The 21,556-nt window shown below is 43.6% G+C and overlaps 2 protein-coding genes across 2 annotated transcripts; both read left to right on the top strand.

Annotated features, from left to right (window-relative positions):
* Positions 1-5,979: 5,979 nt before the first annotated feature.
* Positions 5,980-15,859, top strand: PRELID3B (PRELI domain containing 3B). The gene is made up of 7 exons (XM_055434043.2): positions 5,980-6,049; positions 6,438-6,502; positions 10,187-10,355; positions 11,471-11,560; positions 12,116-12,186; positions 12,299-12,401; positions 13,878-15,859. Exons 2-7 carry the CDS (start codon positions 6,471-6,473, stop codon positions 13,995-13,997), a joined length of 585 nt encoding a protein of 194 aa, XP_055290018.1. The 5' UTR covers positions 5,980-6,049; positions 6,438-6,470; the 3' UTR covers positions 13,998-15,859.
* A 560-nt stretch (positions 15,860-16,419) lies between these two features.
* Positions 16,420-19,865, top strand: ATP5F1E (ATP synthase F1 subunit epsilon). Its single transcript, XM_088843907.1, has 3 exons — positions 16,420-16,579; positions 18,165-18,291; positions 19,711-19,865. Exons 1-2 carry the CDS (start codon positions 16,548-16,550, stop codon positions 18,286-18,288), a joined length of 156 nt encoding a protein of 51 aa, XP_088700033.1. The 5' UTR covers positions 16,420-16,547; the 3' UTR covers positions 18,289-18,291; positions 19,711-19,865.
* Positions 19,866-21,556: the final 1,691 nt, after the last annotated feature.

Genomic DNA, 21,556 nt, shown 5'->3' with positions numbered 1-21,556 from the left:
CTCCTGATAGGGTTGCAGGAACCAAACAAAATCCATTAAACGACCATGAAAGAAGGGTTGCTACAACTGTTCATCTCAGAGATATATATGATGGTGACATTCTTATTATCCCAGGAAGGATTTCTGGCCAGGTTTATATGACTTTGTGTGAGAGTGTTTGTAAGGGAGTCTTTTCAGAGTTAAAGCTTTCAGCATAGAAATAGGGTGAAGCTAATTTCGACATAGACTGCCCAGTTATGGGAAGATGGCTCATAAGACAAATTGATTTAGCTTGAAGAAATTATCCTTAATTTCTCAGGATGAGGAATTACTGGAATAGTCAAAGTCCTCCCCGGAGAAGAGATTCATTTCTTATGATAGGAACTTAGGGATAACTTGGTTAGGTACTTAGGTAAATAGAGAGTGGGCGGGGGGGTGGGGGTGGGAATCAGATAGATAGGAAGCTCTGGACAATTAACCAAAATCTGCAATCACTAATGGGAGCAAAATTGAATTGGACTCAAGATACTTGTTGAATGAAAAGTAAAGCCAGATTCCTGAGATGAGGAGGTGCCCTTTGTAGAGTCAAGCAGGTGGTCTCTGCGGTCCCCACAGGACTCTCAGTCCCTCCCACTTTCTGGCCTCTCCTTCCTGGCCAGTGAAATCCCCAGGGAGCAGAGGCTGTGGGATGGTGACGTTGTGGGCTTGTTGTGCAGGTTGCTTCTCTCCCGCTTATCCCCTGGCCACACAGACCCTTCCTCTCAATTTCTAAAGGTGTGGAAAGATGAAAGTATGGCCTAGACAGGCCTCAAACCCCTTCTCTTCCTTCCATCTCTGCTCCTGCTCTTTCTCACCCAAATTATTGAATGCTTCTGCATTTTCCTCCTAAACCATCTCCCTGAGTGACCCTGAGAAGCCTCAGCTCTTGAGGTTTAAGGAAGCCCTCAATCTCAGCATCCATCTGGTATCCAGTCAACCCACTGAGTCCACTTACAACCAATACCAATGCTTCATAGTAAAGAACGAGCAACAAAAAGTGTGGCTAGGACTTCATCCTGAAAAATGAGACATACACACACAGGCACATGTATACATATGCATATATGAAGTGATACATGTATATTTAACACATGTTTATATATTGTATGAGACACACATGTACGTGATTAGGTTAAAATTGTAACTCTATGCAAATTCTTCTACATAAGATGAATCAAGGACTGGTTTTTGTCATCATTTTCCCCACCAAACCGGAAAAAGTGCTACACAATATGTTTGAATCTCACAGCCCAATTACAGGGATGAAGATGTTTGCAGAAATATTCAAAGACTTGATTAGTTTTCCCATAGGTCCCTCCTACTCCTTAGCTATTCAAAGCATTGACTTATGACACACTTTTACTTTAGGAACCATCTCTCATCAATTTTCTCTTCTCAGTTGTTAGCTGCCTTGATTCCACAGGAAGTTATCCACCAGTGGTTTCACATGTGATAGAGGTCTTGAGGGTCACCTGCACAAAATCCTGATAAAATCCTGCATCTTTCCTCAGAGTTGCCACTTCACTTTCCAGCCACGGGTGGTTCACTTTCAGCTATGGACAAGTCTGAGAGACTAACCAGAAGACAGCTGGGATCAACAGGGTCTAGGCTAGTGTTTTCAGAGGGTGCTAAGTTTCTAAGTGTTTGGCTCAGGAGCAAATACGTTCATGTTTTGATGATTCTCACTACCCAGTATGGCCACATTAAAGTAAGGACTTGAAAAATTAAGAGTTGGATAAGGAGGCCCTCTCGTCCCTCTAACACAGAGGTTGCTATTCTGAATGTTTGTGTCCCATCCCTCCACCCCCCAAAAAAGATTCACGTTGAAATCCCAATGTGCTGACATTAGAAGGTGGGGCCTCTAGGAGGTCCCCAAATGAATGAGATTGATACAAAAGAGGCACAAGAGAGCCCGCTTGCCCCAGTATATGCCAAGAAGCTCCAACAAGAACTCAGCAACCCAACCTTGCAGGCACCCTGATCTTAGACTTCCATGGAGCCTCCAGAGCTGTGAGAAATACATTTCTGTGGTTTATAAGCCAAGTAGCCTATGGTATTTTTTTTATATCAGCCTGAACTAATATACACCACCTTGTACTTTACATTGCAGTTGTGGACACATACACACACACACACACACACACACACACCGTGATCTTAAGGTCTATATTAAATGTCAACAGCACAGAAGAAGAAACAAAGCATTGGGCGGTACAGGGGAGAGGCAGACGGGGTGCGGACGGGGAGTATTTGCAGAGTCAAGATGGGAGCAAGACTCTTTAGAGCAAATAAGAGGAAAGTGCTTTCTGGGCAGAGAACACCATGTACAGAGTTCAAGGGTGTGGCTTGAGTGGCCTGTTGAGGGACAGCTAGTAATCGCTGTGGGGCTCAGGCGACCTGGGGCTGGAAGAACACAGATGGATGGAGTCCAGGGAGGTAGACTGAGCCTGTTAGACACAGCTCAGCATTTCTACATTGGGACACTACTGACACTTAGGCTGGCACTTTTTAGAGTAGGGGGCAGGCTGTTTCTGTTCTGTGTCCTGCAGGGTGTTAGCAGCATCCCAGATGCCAGGAGCACCCCCCTCCCTCACTGTAACAACCATAAAGGTCTCTAGACATTGTTACATGTCTACTGGAGAAAATCACCCCTGACCATGAACCGCTGCTGTAGCGTCAGCTCCCTGAGTGCAGGGAGGACCTCGAATAGGTGACCTGTGGCTATTCATTGAATAAAGAAATGAAAGGAGCAGAGGCAAAAACGTTGGGAAGAAAATGTTTTCTGAATGCGGAGAAATAAAGAGTATTAATGAGATTATCACAGTGCTAGTGCTAAAGAACCTGCCTGCCAGTGCAGGAGATATATAGAGACACAGGTTCAGTCTCTGGGTCAGGAAGCTCCCCTGGAGGAAGGCATGGCAATCCAATTCAGTACTCTTGCCTGGAAAATCCCATGGCTAGAGGAGCCTGGAAGGCTATGGGTCACAGAGTCAGACACGACTGAAGCAACTTAGCACAGCACACATGCAGTGAGATGACAAGACATTTTCAAGAGAAAATGAGTTGAAGAAGCTCTCAGTAAATTCAGAGACAAACATCACAGCTGAGAGGGTTAGAGGTCAAGGTAGGTTGGAGTTTGAAGAGAACAGGTGAGAGTGAAGAGCAGTTAAGAAGTTAGGGGGACTTCCCTGCCTTCCAGTGGTGGGGACTTTGCCATCCAGCACAGGGAGTGCAGGTTTGATCACTGGTTAGGGAGCTAAGATCCCATGTGCCTCCAGGCCAAACAACCAATACGTAAAACAGAAACAGTGTTGTAACAAATTCAATAAAGACTTTTAAAACGGTCCACATCAAAAAAAAAAAAAGAATCTTTTTTAAAAAAGCAGCTTGAAAACTGACCCCAATGTGAGACACACCCACTCCTGGACTCTGTGAAAGATGGCGGGGAGCCCAGGGACTTACTGTTTGGCTTTAACAGTTATGTGTTGTGTGAAAACCAGAAGAAAAAAGAAAACAATTTTCTAGTGATGGTTGTTACATAGTTTCATTTAAAGTTTATTTGTAAGAATGCTGATATAAGAAACTTAATAATGGAACAGATGGTAGGAAGACAGGGCACTTTGTGAAATTGGCATGAGAATGATTAATTTGGGAATAAAAGGTGCTAGCACCCAGCTGAAGTTGGGGCACGTGACTCCACCCACTTCTCCTGAGAGGCCTGTCTCTGAGCCCTACAAAAGAAGGAAGGGGGCTTTGCTGCCACTGGGGCTCGCTGCCCACTGCCTCACTTCCCAGCCCCTGATCTGAGCCCAGGACAAGGCTCCACCCACCATCTCACAAGAACAGCTATCTTCACAATCACGGGCCTCTGTCCTGAACACCTAAGCCCTCCACCCCCGCTTTAAATGTCCTCTACTTTTTAAAAAAATTATTGAAATATAACTGATTTACAATGTTGTGTTAGTTTCTGGCATACAGCGGGGATTCAGCTGTACATATATTCTTTTCCAGATTTTTTTCCATTATAGTTTATTATAAGAGATTGACTACAGTTCCTATGCTATACAAAAGAACCTTGTTGATCTTCTAGTTATTTTCTGACTTGTGTTTTGGCTCAGCCAGCTGTGAAGCTTCTGGTTCGAAGGAATACCCCATCCCACCCCAGGCACAGGGAAGGGCATGAGGATCTGGGCATTGTGTGTCACTCCAGTAATTAAGTGCCATAAGAGCCAGTCACCTACTTAACTGCAAGTCAAATTAATGACCTGCTAATGACTTCCCTGTTTCTGTGAGAGGTACGGTAAGTGACACAAGGTTTTCTCATTGTTCAGTCACTGCGACGTGTCCAACTCTTTGCGACACCATGGAATGCAGCACACCAGGCTCCTCTCTCCACTGTCTCCCAGAGTTGGGTCAAATTCATCACGTCCATTGAGTTGGTTTCCTCTGTGTGTTTCTGAGCAAGTCTCCAGCAGATAAACTATGTAAAGGTCCAGCTTTCCAAGCCCAAGTACAAGGCGGTGTTACTTCCAGACAGAAGAGACACTTGGACCCAGACTTCTAGTCTTCCTTTTGCACTCCCACCCCCATCACTCCAGCTTTAGTGAGTAAAATCAATAGACTGATAGAGGGGAAAGAAGGTAGGCATCATTTAATTTTCACGACTCAAAAAAACAGAAATCTTTGAATTAAGAGGTAGAATAACCTCTAAAATAAACAGAATAGGGATCCTGGATGGTGAACAGCTTCAGGGACCTCCAGGAATAGCAGATGAGTCCCAAACCAGTGTTTTAAACACCCAGAGACATTAACTTTGCATCTTAATGGAGGCTGAGGCACTCTCAGCAGCTGATAAAGCATTACCTCCCCAAGACTTCCCTCTAAGTACTGTAGGTTTTGTTTTTAAAGTCCTTGGTACCACAAATTACACTTAGCAACTACCCAACCATATTATTTCTTTCCTGTCTAATGTAATTTTTCTGTTTCTTTATATAAAGGACCTCGGCTATTTTTAAAAAATTATCCTCACTCCTAAATTAACCTGACTTTTGTTTTTAACAATCGAATGAGCTAAGAACAAGAAAGAGGCAGTGCTTCTAACCAGCTTCTAAGAAACTAGATGTAAAAATTTTCCTACAGAGCCATCATTTAAAACGGCAAATTGTTCTATTAGTGGTACAGGTTGTGGAGTGTGGTGGGGCCCAGGAAGAGAGGACAAGCCACTGAAGGAGGCTCCTCTGTGGATGAAACCGCATGGCATTCCTTCCCACCAGCTCACGTCTTACTTAATCATTTATACAACAAACAATGATTATGTAAGTGCAGGTGGATTGCTGGACAAGTCTGGCAAGGCCCTTCCCATTACGAGCTCACAGTCTAGTGGAAGCCAAACAGGTAAACTAGACAATTCCAGTAATTCATTCATTCCACGAAGAATTTTCAATTTTTAATAAATAACCATTGAGTCTTTACCGAGAATCATTATTGAGCAAGACAGGCAAGATCCTTGCACTCAAGGGCTTATGTTTGCGTAGAAGTTAAACAAACAAGATGATCTCAAAGAGTGAGAAGTGCTAAGAAAAATGCAACAGGCTATGTGACGGAGGATCTAAGGCTAGAGGAACTGCCAAGCTGATGAAGGAGGGTGATAAAGTATAAGGGCTCTCTGGGCGGGGGGATGGGGGTGACACTTGAGCTGAGATCCATCCTTTAAGCCAGGGCCAGGAGGCTTTCCGTCTCTTCCATGAGCACTCGTGCTTCCTAATCTCCTAACCCAACACCCTCCTTCCACTGGGCACTAACTGTGCTGCCTGATGTTAGCGTCTTCGGGTCTACCTTGCCTTATCTGCTCCCCGCCCAGGGGCAAAATCTCTGGAAGGCAGGAGAAATGGGATAGGAGATAGGAGGAAGCTCTTAACAGGTCACCATGAACATTTGCTCAAACACACAGTAGCAGTCGGCGTAAGCGGCCAGACTAAACCAGTCAACAGGCCTCAGAACCCCAGGGGAACACGGACCCGGATGGAACAAGGTGAGGCGTGCTGCCTGCGCGCCGAAGAACCGGCCGAGCCGGGCCCAACTCTGCCCACAAGTCCGCGCTCCCGCCTACGCCCGCGAGGGGGGCGGGTCGTAGGCCGTGTACCGCGCCTGCGCAGTACAGCGCCCGCGCCTGCGGCCCCCGAGCACTGCCCTAGAACTGCGCCGGCGCGGTGCGCCTGGCGCTAAGGGGCGGGGCTCCGTTGCGCCGCGCGCAAGGCTGGGGCAAAACCCGGGCCGGGATAGGGCGTGGGGCAGCGCGTCGGGACGTCCCTCGCGTCGGGTCCGACGGCGCGTGCGCACTAGGTGGCCGGCTGGGCGGCTGGGCGGCTGAGGGGCGGGGCGGGGGCAAGAGTGGCCTCTTTGCCTCATTTGTGCCCTAGCGCCGCCCGGACACCGTGCTGCCCGCCGACACCATGAAGATCTGGACTTCGGAGCACGTCTTTGAGTAAGTTTGGGGTAGGAGCAGGTCGGCGGGGGTCACGGGGCAACTGGGGGTACGAGGGTAGATTGGGCCCGGAGTCGCGGCGAGGCCCCGGCGCCCCTCAGGAAGCTTCCGGGCGTCGGGCCTAGTGTGGGGAGCTGGGCCCGAGCGCCTCGGAGCCCGGGACATGGGGTCCAAGGTCAAGACCCTGGGGACACCCCATGAATGGGCTCCCAGGGGACACGGCAGGACGGGAGGGGCCTGGGGACGGGGGCCCTTGCGGCCTTCCTCTGGGGGACGCCCCCTCGGGTGGCAGGGGCGGCGCCGAGCACGAGGTCCTTGACAGCTCTGTAGCCCCGAGGATCCGGGAGAAAGGCGTGGGCTGTCGAGATTCTGGTCGCCCCGCCACCTTCAGGTAGAGTTTCTTAACCTGGGAATGTGGATTTAGGGTGAGCTCAGGCGACCAGGAAGTGGAACTTTTCCAGCAGCTTCTTGCCTTGAGGAGTTGCAATTTATGGCCTTGGAATTGGAGTCCAAGGTACAGCCCTGACTCTGACAAGCTGTGTGACCTTAGGTTACCCATTTCCGTCGTCTGAGACATGGAAGATGACGGTGTTGTCAGGGCCTGTCAGCACTGAGATGTTTTTGAGGCCATATTCATTAACATCTCCTGGTTAGGGGGAAATGTTTACTAAGGAAAAAGGTCTTAAACCAGTTGGATGTTGGGAATTAAGTTCTTCGCAGCTTCCATGATTCATTGTACAGAAGAACCATGCCTTGAATCCCCTGTATCATTTTTGCCTGAACAAATTCTTGATCGATTATCTCATCACTCTTTATTGACTAGTAATTTTTCCTCTCACCGGTTTGAAATGCCGCCTTCATCCTAAAACACTGCTGTGATTTATATTTTAATCCATTTCTGAGCTGTCTGCCCTATTCGACTGAGCTTGCTATTGTTGCCACACTGTTTTAATTTTTATAGCTTTGGTAGTATGTTTTAGTGTAACCATTTGATTTAAAAACAAAACAACGTTTCTGAAGGCAGTGTTAAAACAGGCTGTAGACTGTTTAAATTCTTATCAAATCAGACACATGCAGGAGTTCGCTGGATCCTAGAAAGCAGAGAATGTTAGAATCAGAGGGAAGGTTTCTTTTCTCCCTAATGTTTACCATTTTTTTAGGGGGGAGACCCTAAATTTGGATTCTTTTTGATATGCTTTAACCAGGTCAGATTCTTCTACTCTGTTTGAACCATTAGGATCATGGGTGGTTTCTTCTTTGCAGTTTTTTTCTGGGTTTAAATGCTTAAATTCTTTCCACTGTGTCTTATAACTTTCTTCCTTAACACTCTTCTCCCTAGGTTGTTCCCCACCCCTCCTCTCCACTCATTCTGCCCTTTTCTTTAATGTTTCCCTCTCTTTTTCCCCTTCAATGTAAATGCTCAGTGAAATTCTGCTATTGGCCTTCTTGCATTTCACCAGAGATTCTTAATTTTTCTCTTGTCACAGACTTCTCTGAAATTTGATGAAGACTCTGAGACTCTGCTCCCAGAACATAGACATACTCACATAAATGCTTTGCATGTTCTGGGGCAAGCCCTGATTCTCCCCAGATAATCTGGACTTTTCGATCAAGGTCCCAGCTGATACATACGCATTTCCAGCAGCCACATCTGTACCTAGGGCTCCAACCTCTCTTGACCTTCAAATCCTTATTTTCAGGTTTCAGCAATGCGTCTCTGCTCCAGTGTTCTGCAGGCTTTTCAAACTCAACATCCCTAAAAATGAAGTTGTTTATCTCCCTTCTCAAATTTTACACTTTCCCTGTGTTTCCCATCTTAAGGGAGTTACTAACCAACATCTAAGTCGTCTTAGATGACTTTCTGTGTCTTTCCCATCTTTGAGTTGCCAGACTTCCTTCTGAGGCCTAGCATGTAGTTGGTATCTAGTTGAAGTCATTCATTGATTCTTACTCCAAATATGAAAGCCTACTAGGCACCAGGCACTGTTCTTTGGATCAATTCCACTTTGGTAAATAATCAAGACATCATTGCTGCCTCAGTGAACAGTGTTCCCACATTTTATAGGTGAAAAAATTGGACAGTTCACCAAGCCAGCACCAGTTCGACTGATTGACTGCCCCTTGGCACTATGTTTGAATGTCTTGAAATGTGAAGTCTTTTCACATGATTACATTAATTCAGTTAATGCATCCTTTGTGATTTTTGAGCTCGACGTGTTTTATAAAGCTAAGTCAACATCAGTGTTTTCAAGTTGGCCCAGAGAGGAGAGAAGTACTAAACTACAAATAACATACAACCATCCTGAAACCTTGCAATTGCTAATTTTTTAGAGGAGGTGGGGAAGAGATAAGTTCCAGGAAGCCAGCTATCCAGAGTCTCTGACTAGATGGAGACAGGGAAGGGCTCACTCATCTGATTCTCATTTTAGATAGTTTCCTTGGTAACAGTCAGAGTGCTTGGCCCCTATCACTTCTTTTTGTAGGGACTGTTTAGATTTGTGAAATAGCTTCACGTGTATGCCTGCACTTAATGCTGAATAAGGGTTGAGATTAAAAATAGAATGGGATTCATTTCGGTATAGTATAGCAAAAATGAAAGCATTAAGAGTAATGGTGGAGTGGGAGGGAGGTTCAAGAGAGGAGACATACGTATACCTATGGCTGATGTATGGCAGAAACCAGCACAATATTGTAAAGCAATTATCCTTCAATTAAAAGTAAATTTTTTTGAAAACGAAAAATGGTATTGGTTGTCCAGGGTTTTGCAGAGCAAGTGGGGTTGAGATTTTCCTTCTGTCCACAAAAAGTTATCAGGCTTAGTTCTCTGAAAAGTTGAAATAGATTAGTACCTACTTGTTTTGCTTTTAGAAAAATAAAAAGACATGCTGTGTCGTTTATCAGTAAGTGTAGTTTGAAACACCATCTCCAGATCTTGTCTTTCCTTTCAGTGAAGACATAGAATCAGTCACTTTTAATGCTCATTATAATTAGTCACAGGCTCACTTGTAAGGGGTATCTTTTGTATATTGTTGGGGTAAGCTGTGAAGAGAACAAATGCACATTATGTTGTAAATCACCCAAGTACATGTGTTTTTCCAGAAATATAAAGATGCTGCAAGTTCCATGATGCTGTTGCCATCTTAATCCTTCATAAGCAAAGGCTGATGAAGAGAGACTATTAGAAAATGGCACATTAGGAGTACCTTAAAAAAAAAAAGTGTATTGAGTGACCTTTTAAAAACAGATGGCAGAACCACTCCTTGGAGGAAAGTAATGAATAAAAAGATTGGCTGGAGGGGTCATGATTATTTATTACATTATTAGAGGCAAGTACACGTTTAATATGAATCAGTGATTCTTAGAAACAAAGTTTACATGTGAGAGGATACTGGTGAGTGGAAAATATGACTCAGGAAACTACTGGAATGTTCTATAGGTTATTTTAACCTTTCAGGCATCAGCTGTGGCACATGGCCTGTGTACTGAAAAAAAGACTGAAATCTGTACATGTTCATAATGTAGACTGAGTCCCCTGAAATCATCTTCCGGTCAACATTTCAGAAAATAATTTTCCCTAGGCAAATTAAGTAAACTTTAATTGTAAAGAATAATTTGATGAGTTATATAAATGGTTTAATTTATATGCATGTTGTTAGAGGTTTGATTTTTGATTGATGTCTGCAGCCATCCATGGGAAACCGTTACAACAGCTGCAATGCAGAAATACCCAAACCCTATGAATCCGAGTGTGGTTGGAGTTGATGTACTGGACAGACACATAGATCCCTCTGGAAAGTTGCACAGCCATAGACTTCTCAGCACAGAGTGGGGACTGCCTTCCATTGTGAAATCTGTAAGTATGCCTTTGTTCCTGAAGCAATGTGACTGCTGTAGAGAAGTTTTCTAGACCACATTATAATTTCAAATAGGTTGTGGGAGCCGATTCTGAATGTCATTTTTGCATCAGTTCAAATTGTATTATAATAAACTTGAGTTATGAGTGTATAATGAATTGGAAATATTATTACAGTCTTCATGAAGTTACCTGATAAAACCTTCTGAAGGAAGCCAGCTAATGCTCTGTGATCTGAAAGTTTTATTCTGCTTTTCCTACTTTGCTAACAGCTAGAGCTGTGGCAGCTGGGATTTGGTGCTGGTGGTTAGCGGGCAGCTGCTGGGGTCAGTGGTGCTGCGATGTTAAGTGAGGCATAATCTCAGTTTGCCGTGGCCATGTTTGTTCCAAGATCTGGTGCTTCTGCCTGTACATTGGAAAATGTAATTCTGTGCTCTTTCAAGGGAGCAGGTTTTAGGGAGCCAGTCTATCATGATGGGAGAGAATCCTGGTATAAGTGGACCAAGTTATCTATAGAAACTCTTTATAGAAGGTGGGCCCGTGCAGAAAACGAAAGGACATGTTTTTCACCAGGAATGTGCTGATGGCTTCCTTTGTACAAACTCCTGTAGTAGATGATGTGGACAGAGAAGTGAGCAGGGTTGGGGTGGGCTTGGAGTCAGAGCGTGGGAGTGCCCTGGATGTGCTGTGTTACCTTCGTCATGAAGTGGCTGGTTTTCTGCCTGGAGAGCAGAGCTACCACATCCTCCCCCTTGGGCTGCACCAGGGAAACCCTGACAGACACTCTGAAGCTCCCCTTTCTCTCCATCTATGTTTCCCGAATGTCAGGCTCACCACTCCACGTCAACCTTGGCAGTTTCCGCGTCCTGCCTTGACCTGCATATGTTCTCAGCTGGCTGGTGGCTAAATCATCTCTGCGGAGGATTTTTGTGTTTGGGAATCTCATCTTCTTCCTTAAATGGGCCTCCTTTCTGATCTTTGTCTCATTCCTTGTGTTTTTTATGAAAACACATTTTTGGTTCAAAATACTAACACATCTTTACCTTCAAATAAAATATTGATAACACTAGTTAAGAAATCCTCCTCTGATCACTAATTCCAAATGTTTTACTTAGATTATTGGTGCAGCAAGAACCAAAACATATGTGCAAGAACATTCTGTAGTGGATCCTGTAGAGAAAACAATGGAACTTAAATCTACAAATGTAAGTAACTACCTGGCTTAGTTTTTTCTCTCTTGTGGTGGTGGTGGTGGTTTAGTCACTAAGTCATGTCCAACTCTTGTGACCCCATGGACCATAGCCCGCCAGGCTCCTCTGTCCATGGGATTCTCCAGGCAAGAATACTGGAGTGGGTTGCCATTTCCTTCTCCATTCCCTCCTGTAGTTGATATAAAAGTGGACATAGACTCTTCAGCCTGGTCTAAGAAATTCATACTCAGATGCTGGACCGTCTCTGCCTGTTTGCAGCCTCAGTACTCTAATGAGCCTGCCTGTTACTTCTAGGAGATAGCACTCAATAAAATGAATTTGGAATCAGTGTATATTATTACTATTATGGTGCTTTTGTCAAATTTGTTACTTTTTTAATAAAAGTAAGCAATGAATATTGGAAACTTCTATTTACATAGTAATATCAAAGTGGTTTAAATGCTGTTTTGCATATTTAGCTAGCAAGATTTTGGTTTGTGAGTTAATTTTGGAAATGTTTTTAATCTTGATTCCCAACACAATTTGACTTCTTTTTTTTTAATTCTGTAGATTTCATTTACAAATATGGTTTCAGTAGATGAGAGACTTATATACAAACCACATCCTCAAGACCCAGAAAAGTAAGTGAAAAGTATTTTAACAAGCTTATTTTACAATATATTTTAATTTTTCTTAAGTATGAAAAATGAAAATTAGGTCATCCTAAAGCTGTGCAAATGTGTTTTGTTCTAGAACTATTTTGACTCAAGAAGCCATAATTACTGTGAAAGGAGTCAGTCTCGGCAGTTACCTTGAAGGGCTGATGGCAAGTACGATATCATCAAATGCTAATAAAGTAAGTAAGGCTGCTCTCACCTTCTGTGGGGGGTGGGGTGCAGGCTTGTAGGATCTTAGTTCCCCAGGCCCCCTGCAGTAGAAGCACAGAGTCTTAACCACTGGTCACCTGGGAAGTCCCTCCCCACTTGCTTTTCTTCCTGGGTCATTTCTTAGAAGAGTTGTCCTTGTGAGCTGCCTGAGCCACTGCAATGTGACGCCATGTGGGCTGTTACTGGGGTCTAGTGTGTCTGGGTTCACATTCCACCTATAACTCTGACCAGCCTTTCATCTTGGGCAGTTAACTAAGTGAGCCTTTCTCTGCCTATTTCCTGTCTGCCAAGTGAAGATTAATTAGCCACCTACAGGGTTGGGTGTGAAGAGTAAATGAGATATCATGGGAAATCTGTGGCTGGGGGCCCAGCACTTGGGAGGCAGGGGGAGGCAAAGGTGTGTGTCACTGTTGAAAGTATAGATTCTCAGCCTGTTTCTCATCATCTCCCTTCACCTCCAGATCAACTGTAGATATTTTCTCCTAACTATCCCCACCCTGAGAAATCATTTTAATGCCAAACATTGAGTCTATAGATGCAGAGATATATGGGTCTGTGTCTGTGCCTTTTACATTAAAAGAATGAAATTTTTCCCTACTAATTCCCCAACTAATTCTTGCCTCATTGAGAATGTATGATTTAAAAAAGTAAGTTTAGAGAAAGAGATGCCTAATGCACTGTTTTATAACATGTGTAAATATCATTCAGCAGTCAAAAGATATTCATAGATGCCTTCTCTATGTCAGGCAGAGTGCTAGGCTAGACTGGGGACACAGCGGGGAGCAAAACAAACGTGGTGCCTGCCCTCGTGGAACTAAGAGGAAGGCGACATTAATCATACAACACGGCATTAGGAAAGGAAAAGTACAGAAAGGTACGAGAGTGCTTCATGAGTGCTGAGTAAGTGGTGTTGCTGCTGAGTTCTTAGCAAGGGGTGGGTAGGCCGTGAGGGGTCTGCTAGGGAATGGTCCAGGTGGAACAGCTGCACATGCAAAAGCCCTGAGGCCAGAAGCAGTCAGTGCTCCTCATTATGTCCCTCAGGGAAGTGCACAGAGTGCCAGGAGAGAGGGGTTGAAGAGGAAGTCAGACCAGAGCCTCGGACAGGATTTTGGTGTAAAATATGGACATAAAAAGAGAAATGGAGGTTGACCACACCATCAGAAGGGGGACCATTCGAATCATAAAAACATCACTATCATTTAATTGTAGATTCTTTTTAGAACATCTTTTGCAAACAAAATAAAAACCAGTTTTAGATCAAGCCAGTTTCTCAAAGCATTTGATATTTGGTAAATAACATTAAAGAAGAAAATACAAAGAGAAAAACTGTCCTGGTGAGGTTTAGTTATGCTTGTCCCGCCCATTGTGACTTCCTGACGTGCTATTCATGCATGCTTTTGCTCTCACTTGGTATCAGTAAACATACTGGGTTGTTTTTTTTTAAGGGCCGAGAAGCAATGGAGTGGGTAATACATAAATTAAATGCTGAAATTGAGGAACTGACAGCTTCAGCAAGAGGAAGCATACGGACACCAATGGCAGCAGCAGCATTTGTGGAGAAATGATAATGGAGGTTGATAGACAGCACCCAGTTCCCCAGGTCTCTACAAGCTGGCAGTATATTTATTTGTTATTTAAAAGATACAACTCTATTTTAGGTAGATTTTTTTTTTAATAAGCTGAAGAAAAGCTATGTGACTTGATCAAACAAAGAGGTGCAGGATATCTAAATAAAAGGGATCAGCTGAAATTAGTATTGTCTGAAATGACTGATTTTGAGGATTCCAGTATTTATGCAAAATTTTAAGTTTTTTTGAAAAGTATGCTTGGAAATTGGTATTGGCTGATGAAACCTCCTTAAGGTAGAATTTTAAAGCTTTTCATGCATTGGAACTCTACCTGGCTTTGGACCAACCCCAGAACCAAGCAGAGCCCCTTCTGCATACGCACGACTGCCCTGCTGCGGTAAACTTGGAGAGCTTACATGAGGGAACTCACTTTTAAAGGAGAAACTATCGTTTTAAAAAGACATTAATTGTATGAAATAATCTGCTTTGCTATAAACCACCATTAAAAATCACAATGCTTTAATTTCATACTCAAATAACATTTTTTGGAGTAAAAATTACCACGAAAGTAATGACTCCAACAAAAGTACATTTTATTGTGTTATAAAGAGTACTGTACTGATTTGGCAAAGTTTTGTAACTTAGTAAAGGTATTACCTTCCTTGGATTTGTACTTTATGATTTACTATGCTGTATCATGGACTGGTTATGTTAACTGAAAAAATAAAGTCATTACCAGAATTTTGCAGGGCTCTAAACTTAAACAGAAGAACAGCTGTTCACATCTTTTAGCATTTCACATTTGCCTAACTTATAAATTGCCATGTGTCAAAATCATGGTTCTGTAATTGCTAAAGCATGATATGTCAGGTTATTTGAATATAATTACTTTGTTAAGTAATTATGACCACAAAACATGGTTGTTACCTGAAGAGCTGTACATCATTTGAAGTTACTCAAATGATGTCTTGATCTGAGGCATAAATCCCAGGCACTTAATTTTTTTAATAACACTGTGTCACTGCAGGGGATAGGGGCAGTGGAGAAGAAAACAAGAATAATAGGATGAAAAAAAAAAAAAGCATTGGCCTAAAACACCCTGTGAACTGCTTTGCAGCTTTTATTTAAAGGAAATCCTTGCTTTGGATGAACAGTCCATTATGTGTATTTTGTAACAGGCAATTATCAACCACTAAATAAGTATCTTTGATCCTTGGAATTGTTGCATACAGAGTATTGTTATTAAAAGGTGATGAGCTCTTGCTTTTATTTCACACTACTTAATGCTGTAAACTTCTAGTTAGGTTTCCTACAAAAGAAACCAGTTAATATAGGTAGATAAACCATAAAAATCATATACCAATTTAAAAATTAGTGTTTTTCTACTTAAAATACTGTTTGAGGCTTCTTAGGACATTTGTATAAGCATATTAAAGCCAATAAGGTTTTTTATTATTTTTATAACATTTTTTTACAATTAAAATAACATTTCAACTAAACATTGCTAAATATTGATATTTAATAAATTGCCTTGTATAATTTCTGAAAATTATACTTGTTCTGGAAAGTGTCAGTATAGCCTAATGATAAAAAGATTTCTAAACAAAATGTTATCCTGACTTTTTTATTCTAATAATTCTATAAATTTTTATTTTCCAGTGTAGTTACTTTTAGTAAAGTAGCTGGTAGTTAATGGCTTTTACCTGTTAAAGTAAGCATTTGAGAGGACTGGAATACTGGTGTTCATGGGTTAGAATTAAGGCTCTCAGACTATGTAGCATATTTTTTAATATTAAAGGTGGATCTTATATGAATTAAGAAAAAACTTCCTGTTAATAAAAACCTCCTTTTAACTATGATGTTTTTCCTGATTATAATTTCTTTCTAATAACTGCAAGGAGTAAAAGAAGTGTTTTATCCTTGTAAGAATTCGCCTAATTGCCACGTGCTGGAGCCGGCTCAGCCCCCAAGGTTTAGATTCTAGGTTGGACGCGCAGTGCATCGGCCCTCCCTTCCTCCGATGTCCGGTCTGCTCCCCACGGCTGGATTCTGATGCCTGGTCTGGTTACCCACCCTGCGCCGGCCTGAAACCCCAGAACTGTCGAGGGTCGGCTCGCTATGTTAACTGTTAACTCGGGACGGTCGTGCTGGCGCCGACCCGGCAGTCCGGTTCAGGGGCGGGAAAGGGGTGGCGCGCCCAGAACACCTTCCTCGACGCGGTTCAGAGTCCCGCGCTGCGGGAGCCACGCGGTCACACCTCCCCATCGCCCAGGCTACTACGGAAGCCCGCGGGGCACACCTGCGCTGGCAAACGCGGCACGGGTCGCGCGCCCCTATTGGCTCACGGCGCTGGGAGCGTTCTGCGACGAAGCGGTGAGGCCGTCCGGGAGGGCGGGGCGGGGCGGGACAGGAGGGGGCGGGACTGGCAGGCTCGGAGCCTCGCCCCTTCCGCTTCTCAGACCTGACCTTCCGGCAGCCGGGCCGCGCGCTGAACCGACATTGACAGGTCTTCGCGATTCGGCCCGACTCGCCCCCTCTCGCGACATCATGGTGGCGTACTGGCGACAGGCTGGACTCAGGTAGGCCCAGGCCTCTGGAAGGGCGGACCCCTGTGGCATGGGGAGGTACGGGGCGGCCCGGGGTCGGAGGTCCGCCGGGCACTTCGCGAATGGGGGTCGGCCTGGCGAGTGAGGTCCCAAGATGGCGGCTTGCGGACGCTGGGCCAGGGTCACGGCCGCCGGGGCCCGAGCACCTCCCGGCACCTGCCGGAGTGTCGCTGAGCACCTGCGTGACCCCAGGAGCGCCCTCGACAAGTGCCATGTCTTCTCAAGGACGGCGCTTCTCACCCGCGCGGCCTTGGCCTTTGATTGGACTCATTTGAGGTTCTACAAGTAACAGAGCCCGAGAGAGCGGAGGGGTTCTCTGGGTGTAACCACGGTCACCAAAGCTGGCGTTTCTTTCCAGCATCATTAAAAATTAACTTCTGTTGTCAGGTTTATAGGTAAAACGGGTGAAAGCCCTTGATAAGATATAAAGAGCTCTACCACAGGTGAGTGGTGGCTCCTGGGAAACCAGAATATGGAACACCGGAGGCCATGACTTCTGGTGAGACGGAGAAACCATCGCTCTAGGTGTCACACCTGGTTTCTTTGCCGTGCACCCAATTGAGCTGCTCACCTGGCTCAGGTTAACACACCTTGTTACTTGACTAGATTAAGTAGCACCTCCTGGGCAACCCAGGAGTTTCCTGATTTTCAAGGTCAGGCAGAGTTCTGTAGGATTGGAGGCATGATGGTCCCCCTCAGAGGCAGCACCTTCCATGAGACAGGTGGGGCAGACCTGCTCATCTCACTTGGTCTTTCATCCTCCCAGCCACCAGTGGGACAAATACTGTTATCCTTCTGCTTTGTTCTGTTGTTTTTGCAGGTGAACAAATTAGACAAAAAGATGCAAAGGTCACCAATTCCTAGGAGTGGAAGCAAGAATATGAACTCCTACCTGTGGCCCCCCAAAAAACAAACCTGAAAACATGAGAAAACAGTCAGCAGCAAACTCTCCCCTCCCTGTTTTCAAAAACTGTGAAAAGTGAGCTTAGATCTCCTGGAAAATAAGATGTTGATGGGAGTCCCATGTAGCCAACAAGAAGCAGGCTGTCAGATATTTTGCTGGAATTGATGATGTTCTCTAAAGGCTTCTCAGTTTAACTTAGAAACTTTGATTGGGAAGTTGAAATTTCAATGGCAGACCTGTGAATCAAAATCCAATATTCTGAGGAAAACCTTTAAATAATCAGAAGTAGAGCTCTTTTCATTCAAGATAGTTTTTCTTCTTTTAATTATGTATGCTTTATCTTGTAAGAATAATAAAAGACAAAATGTTGAATAAAATGGGGAAAAGTACAGTCATGTTATACCCTCTGTTAATATTTAGAACTGTGCTGTGGGTTTTATCCTCTAATAAATCTGTGCATCTTTTAGTTAAAATTAATAACTTTGAAGAGAAAACAGTGCAAAGAAAAATAAAAAATCTCCCATTCTAAAGTTCAGTTCTATAATAATGTACAACGAAACCAAAAGTATAGGAAGGAAAACAAAAGCACAGTCATACAACCAGTCTGGCTGAATCATTGATTATTAGCTTTCTTGCTCTCTTATTTCCTCCCAGCTACATCCGATACTCCCAGATCTGTGCAAAAGCAGTCAGAGAGGCACTGAAGACCGAATTCAAAGCAAACGCCATGAAGACTTCTGGCAGCAACATAAAAATTGTGAAAGTGAAAAAGGAATAATCTGTAAGTTACTGATACATTTAGAAAAAGAGTTGCACCATAAGTTTTTAGAAAGCTTTTAAAAATCAAATTTCAGCTTTCTGAAATAATTGTCCATGTTTGGTCAGTTGGTACATTTAGAGTTAGTGGGATGATCATTTGAGGCATACAGGTTGTAGAAATGCCATGGCTTAATCAAAGAATGTCATTGGGAGGCCCTGACAAGCAGAAGTAATTGCCACATTGATTTTCAGTTCATTTAGTGAAGCTTAGATAAAGAGCCATCGGCCATCTTATTTTAATTAAACCTGTTTCATTTGTCTGCACAAAATCAAATAATTCGGAGGATAAACTCCCAACTTTTATAATTGTTATTTGAGTTATGTAACTACTTCAGAAACTTGAAAAATGACACTTCTTTGAGAGTTTATTTTCCCCACATCTGCTTATATTCTCAAGCATAAGGGCTGCAAATACAGGCAAGGGTCCTGATTTCTTATCAAGCATTAAAATCATCAAGACCCTGAGTGAATACTGTTGTGCTAAATTTATTATGCTTTCAGAGTTTGGTTCATTTCACCTCTGATGTTCGCATTGCAAAGTAAGACAGTTTTGTACAGTTGATAAGTTCAAACTACTAAAGTGATTTGATCTCTAAACCACTTTGTTGACATTAATGTTTCAAAGGTAAAGTGAGGCAAATTACCAGATGGATGTTTTACAGATTTAATTTTTTTGTTTTGCTTTAAAAAAAGAAGCTTCAGATCCGCAGTAGCAAGGAAATGTGATAAATATTAATCCTTTGGCAGCTTGTGGTTATGAGCAATTTTACTTATTGGAACTGTCTCCCCTAAGCATTCTTCATTTTCATTTTAAATTAGTAAATATTTTATTTCAAATCTGGAGTTGCAGTGTTTTGAATTGAACCCTGTTTCTGCTGGGGCTCTGTGTAATCTCATCATTCTGAGGAATGAGACCTTTAGGTTGGGTTGTTTTTGTTTTAACAGTGAGCTAACTGAGAAAAATCACCCCACCTCTGCCTGCAGCATGGCCGAGTCAAACCCTGCATTGAATGCCCTTAACCTTGCGATGTCCTTGGGTCCAGGAAATAGGGTCTGGCTCCAGTAAACAGCACACTGACCATTGTCTGTACCTCGTACAGGGAATGAGCCCCCACTGCCTCACCGTATTCTAAAGGCAGAGTGTTCCTTAACTGGGGAGAGTGTTTGGCTTTACTTAGCAGGGACGTGCTTATTTGGGTAGGCCCCCTCACGTGAACCCACACTTTATACATCTGAGAGCCAAGGTTTATCTCCAGCCTAGTGAACTGAAGCCGCAATCGTATTATCCAGCTCATTGTAAGGAAGTTATTTCCCTATTTGTGTTGAATTTTTAAGAAAACATAAAAGGACCAGCAACTTGGATTTTCTCTTTTCCTTCTAGACCCTGAGTACAGCCTGAATGCTGCATGTTCAAAGTGAAGCTGTGGGCACATATTATAGCAGATTGGAAACCATCTCCCTTCATGGAAGAAAAACAAAATAAAACTGTCTTGTTCATAGATTGACAATACCAGTAAATTAAAGTACAGCACTCTAGCTGTTGGTTTTTGGTTTCTGTCAGACTACTTCTTTATGGGAACCATCTGCACGGCTGCAGGAATATGATAAAGGGAGAACAGAGCCTTCCTGTCCATCCAGTGGTTAGCACTCTGAGCTGCAGGGGGCATGGGTTCGATCCCTGGTTGGGGAACAGAGATCCCACAGCCGCTAAAAAAAAAACCAAAAAGTTGAAGAAGAGATGTCCTATCTAGTGACCAAAGGGATCCAGGAGACATTTGAAAATGTCTCAGAATAGGGCTCTTTTTCATGACATTAATTGACAGAATTGGACTCTGTCATCAAAGCTGTCTTACTCCTTATCTTCGAATTGCAGACATCATGTCAGAGCTAGTGGCCAGGGGTGGGGGAGGGGAGGTGGGTTGTCTGCTGGCCTCATCCTCCTTTGCAGGCACCTGTCGTATCCACGTGGTGCCACTTAGCCAGAAGGCTAAGTGAGAATGGTTATTAAAAGCATAGATTAGAAGACAAAATACTAAATTGTAGTATCCATTTCTTATCAGGCACTTCAAACCTACAGAGGAGTACTTTTAATGTTGAAATTATCAAGCACAAAATACCTTTCACTCTGTCTTATAAATGAACTTTTATATCCTAGGAATGTTTCTCATAGGAAGCTAGACAAAACCACTCAGTAACTTGCTTATGGAGTTGATGACTGAGCTTACATGAAAATCTAAGGCTCTGGACTGCAGGTCTCAGGCGTGATCATGATAGCCGTCCACTGTACTTTTGGGGGTATTTCATTTACCCTTTAAATACTTAGAGATAAGAATTGTTGCAAGTGCAGTGTTTCTCTTTCTTTGAAACTTGAAAGCACTTGACTAAGTAAAATCCCACTGCAAAGCTAGAACTGCTTGATTGTTCACCACTTCTGAAGGATAGAGAAATACAGCTGGACAGGAAATTTTGAAATACTTCAACTTCTGCCCCAGGAACGGCTCTCACCTTGGTACTTAAGCTCACTATATAATTTATCAGGGCCATTCAGCCACGCTGAGGACGAGCCTAAGAGAACGCTTTCATTCTTGGCTTCTGGAGGGGACTTCCTGCCCCAGACTCTTGACCTGTATGTAAGTTTTATCTCGTTTTCGACACGGCACACAAAGAGGAGCGGGGTTGCTGAACAGAAGCAGCTTACTAGCCCCTCGAGCCCTGTGCCTGAGGCTTTTGTCCTGAGCTTTTGAAGTCAGGGCCCCTCAGTTGTCATGCTTCAGTCCCCACAATTAAGGTACCAGGAGGCATCTTTCATTACCGGGACAGAAACAAATGACTCACAAGGCCATGGGGCCCCTGATACCAGACGAATAAAGGAACTGATAGGCAAAGGGCTGAATCATTTCCAGCCAAGTTAATTAGAGATAAGTCATTTTATTCAGGAGGCAGATGGAATAATTAGAGTCGAGACTTAGGGACAGGCCTTGTGATAAGGAAAGGATTAAAGTTAACCAAGTAAAGGACAGATTCACTGCTCAGTAGAGATTCTGTGCAGTTCTTTCTCCATGATTAGAAAAATCCTGAACTGTTAACATGAGGCCCTGCGTCACGCCCCACTGGGTAGCTGGCAGGACCACTATGTCCAGAATACCAGGGGGCCTGGTCAGATCAAGTTGTGGGTATTTCACTAACCATCTGCGTGACTTGTGAGGGATTCAGTCTCCTCATTCACA

The sequence above is a fragment of the Moschus berezovskii genome, chromosome 15 (genome assembly GCF_049115385.1).
Source record: "Moschus berezovskii isolate FMDL1 chromosome 15, NW_MosBer_1.0, whole genome shotgun sequence".
Classification (NCBI taxonomy): Eukaryota; Metazoa; Chordata; class Mammalia; order Artiodactyla; family Moschidae; genus Moschus; species Moschus berezovskii.
The sequence above is the reverse complement of the archived record's forward strand: the minus strand, read 5'-3'. Positions and strand labels throughout refer to the sequence as shown.

Excerpts from the sequence above, each read along its gene's own strand:
- PRELID3B (XM_055434043.2), top strand. The coding sequence starts at position 6,471 with ATGAAGATCTGGACTTCGGAGCACGTCTTTGA. Across the intron at positions 6,503-10,186 it reads ACTTCGGAGCACGTCTTTGA|CCATCCATGGGAAACCGTTA; the intron begins GTAAGTTTGGGG and ends TGATGTCTGCAG. Across the intron at positions 12,187-12,298 it reads CATCCTCAAGACCCAGAAAA|AACTATTTTGACTCAAGAAG; the intron begins GTAAGTGAAAAG and ends GTTTTGTTCTAG.
- ATP5F1E (XM_088843907.1), top strand. The coding sequence starts at position 16,548 with ATGGTGGCGTACTGGCGACAGGCTGGACTCAG. Across the intron at positions 16,580-18,164 it reads TGGCGACAGGCTGGACTCAG|CTACATCCGATACTCCCAGA; the intron begins GTAGGCCCAGGC and ends ATTTCCTCCCAG.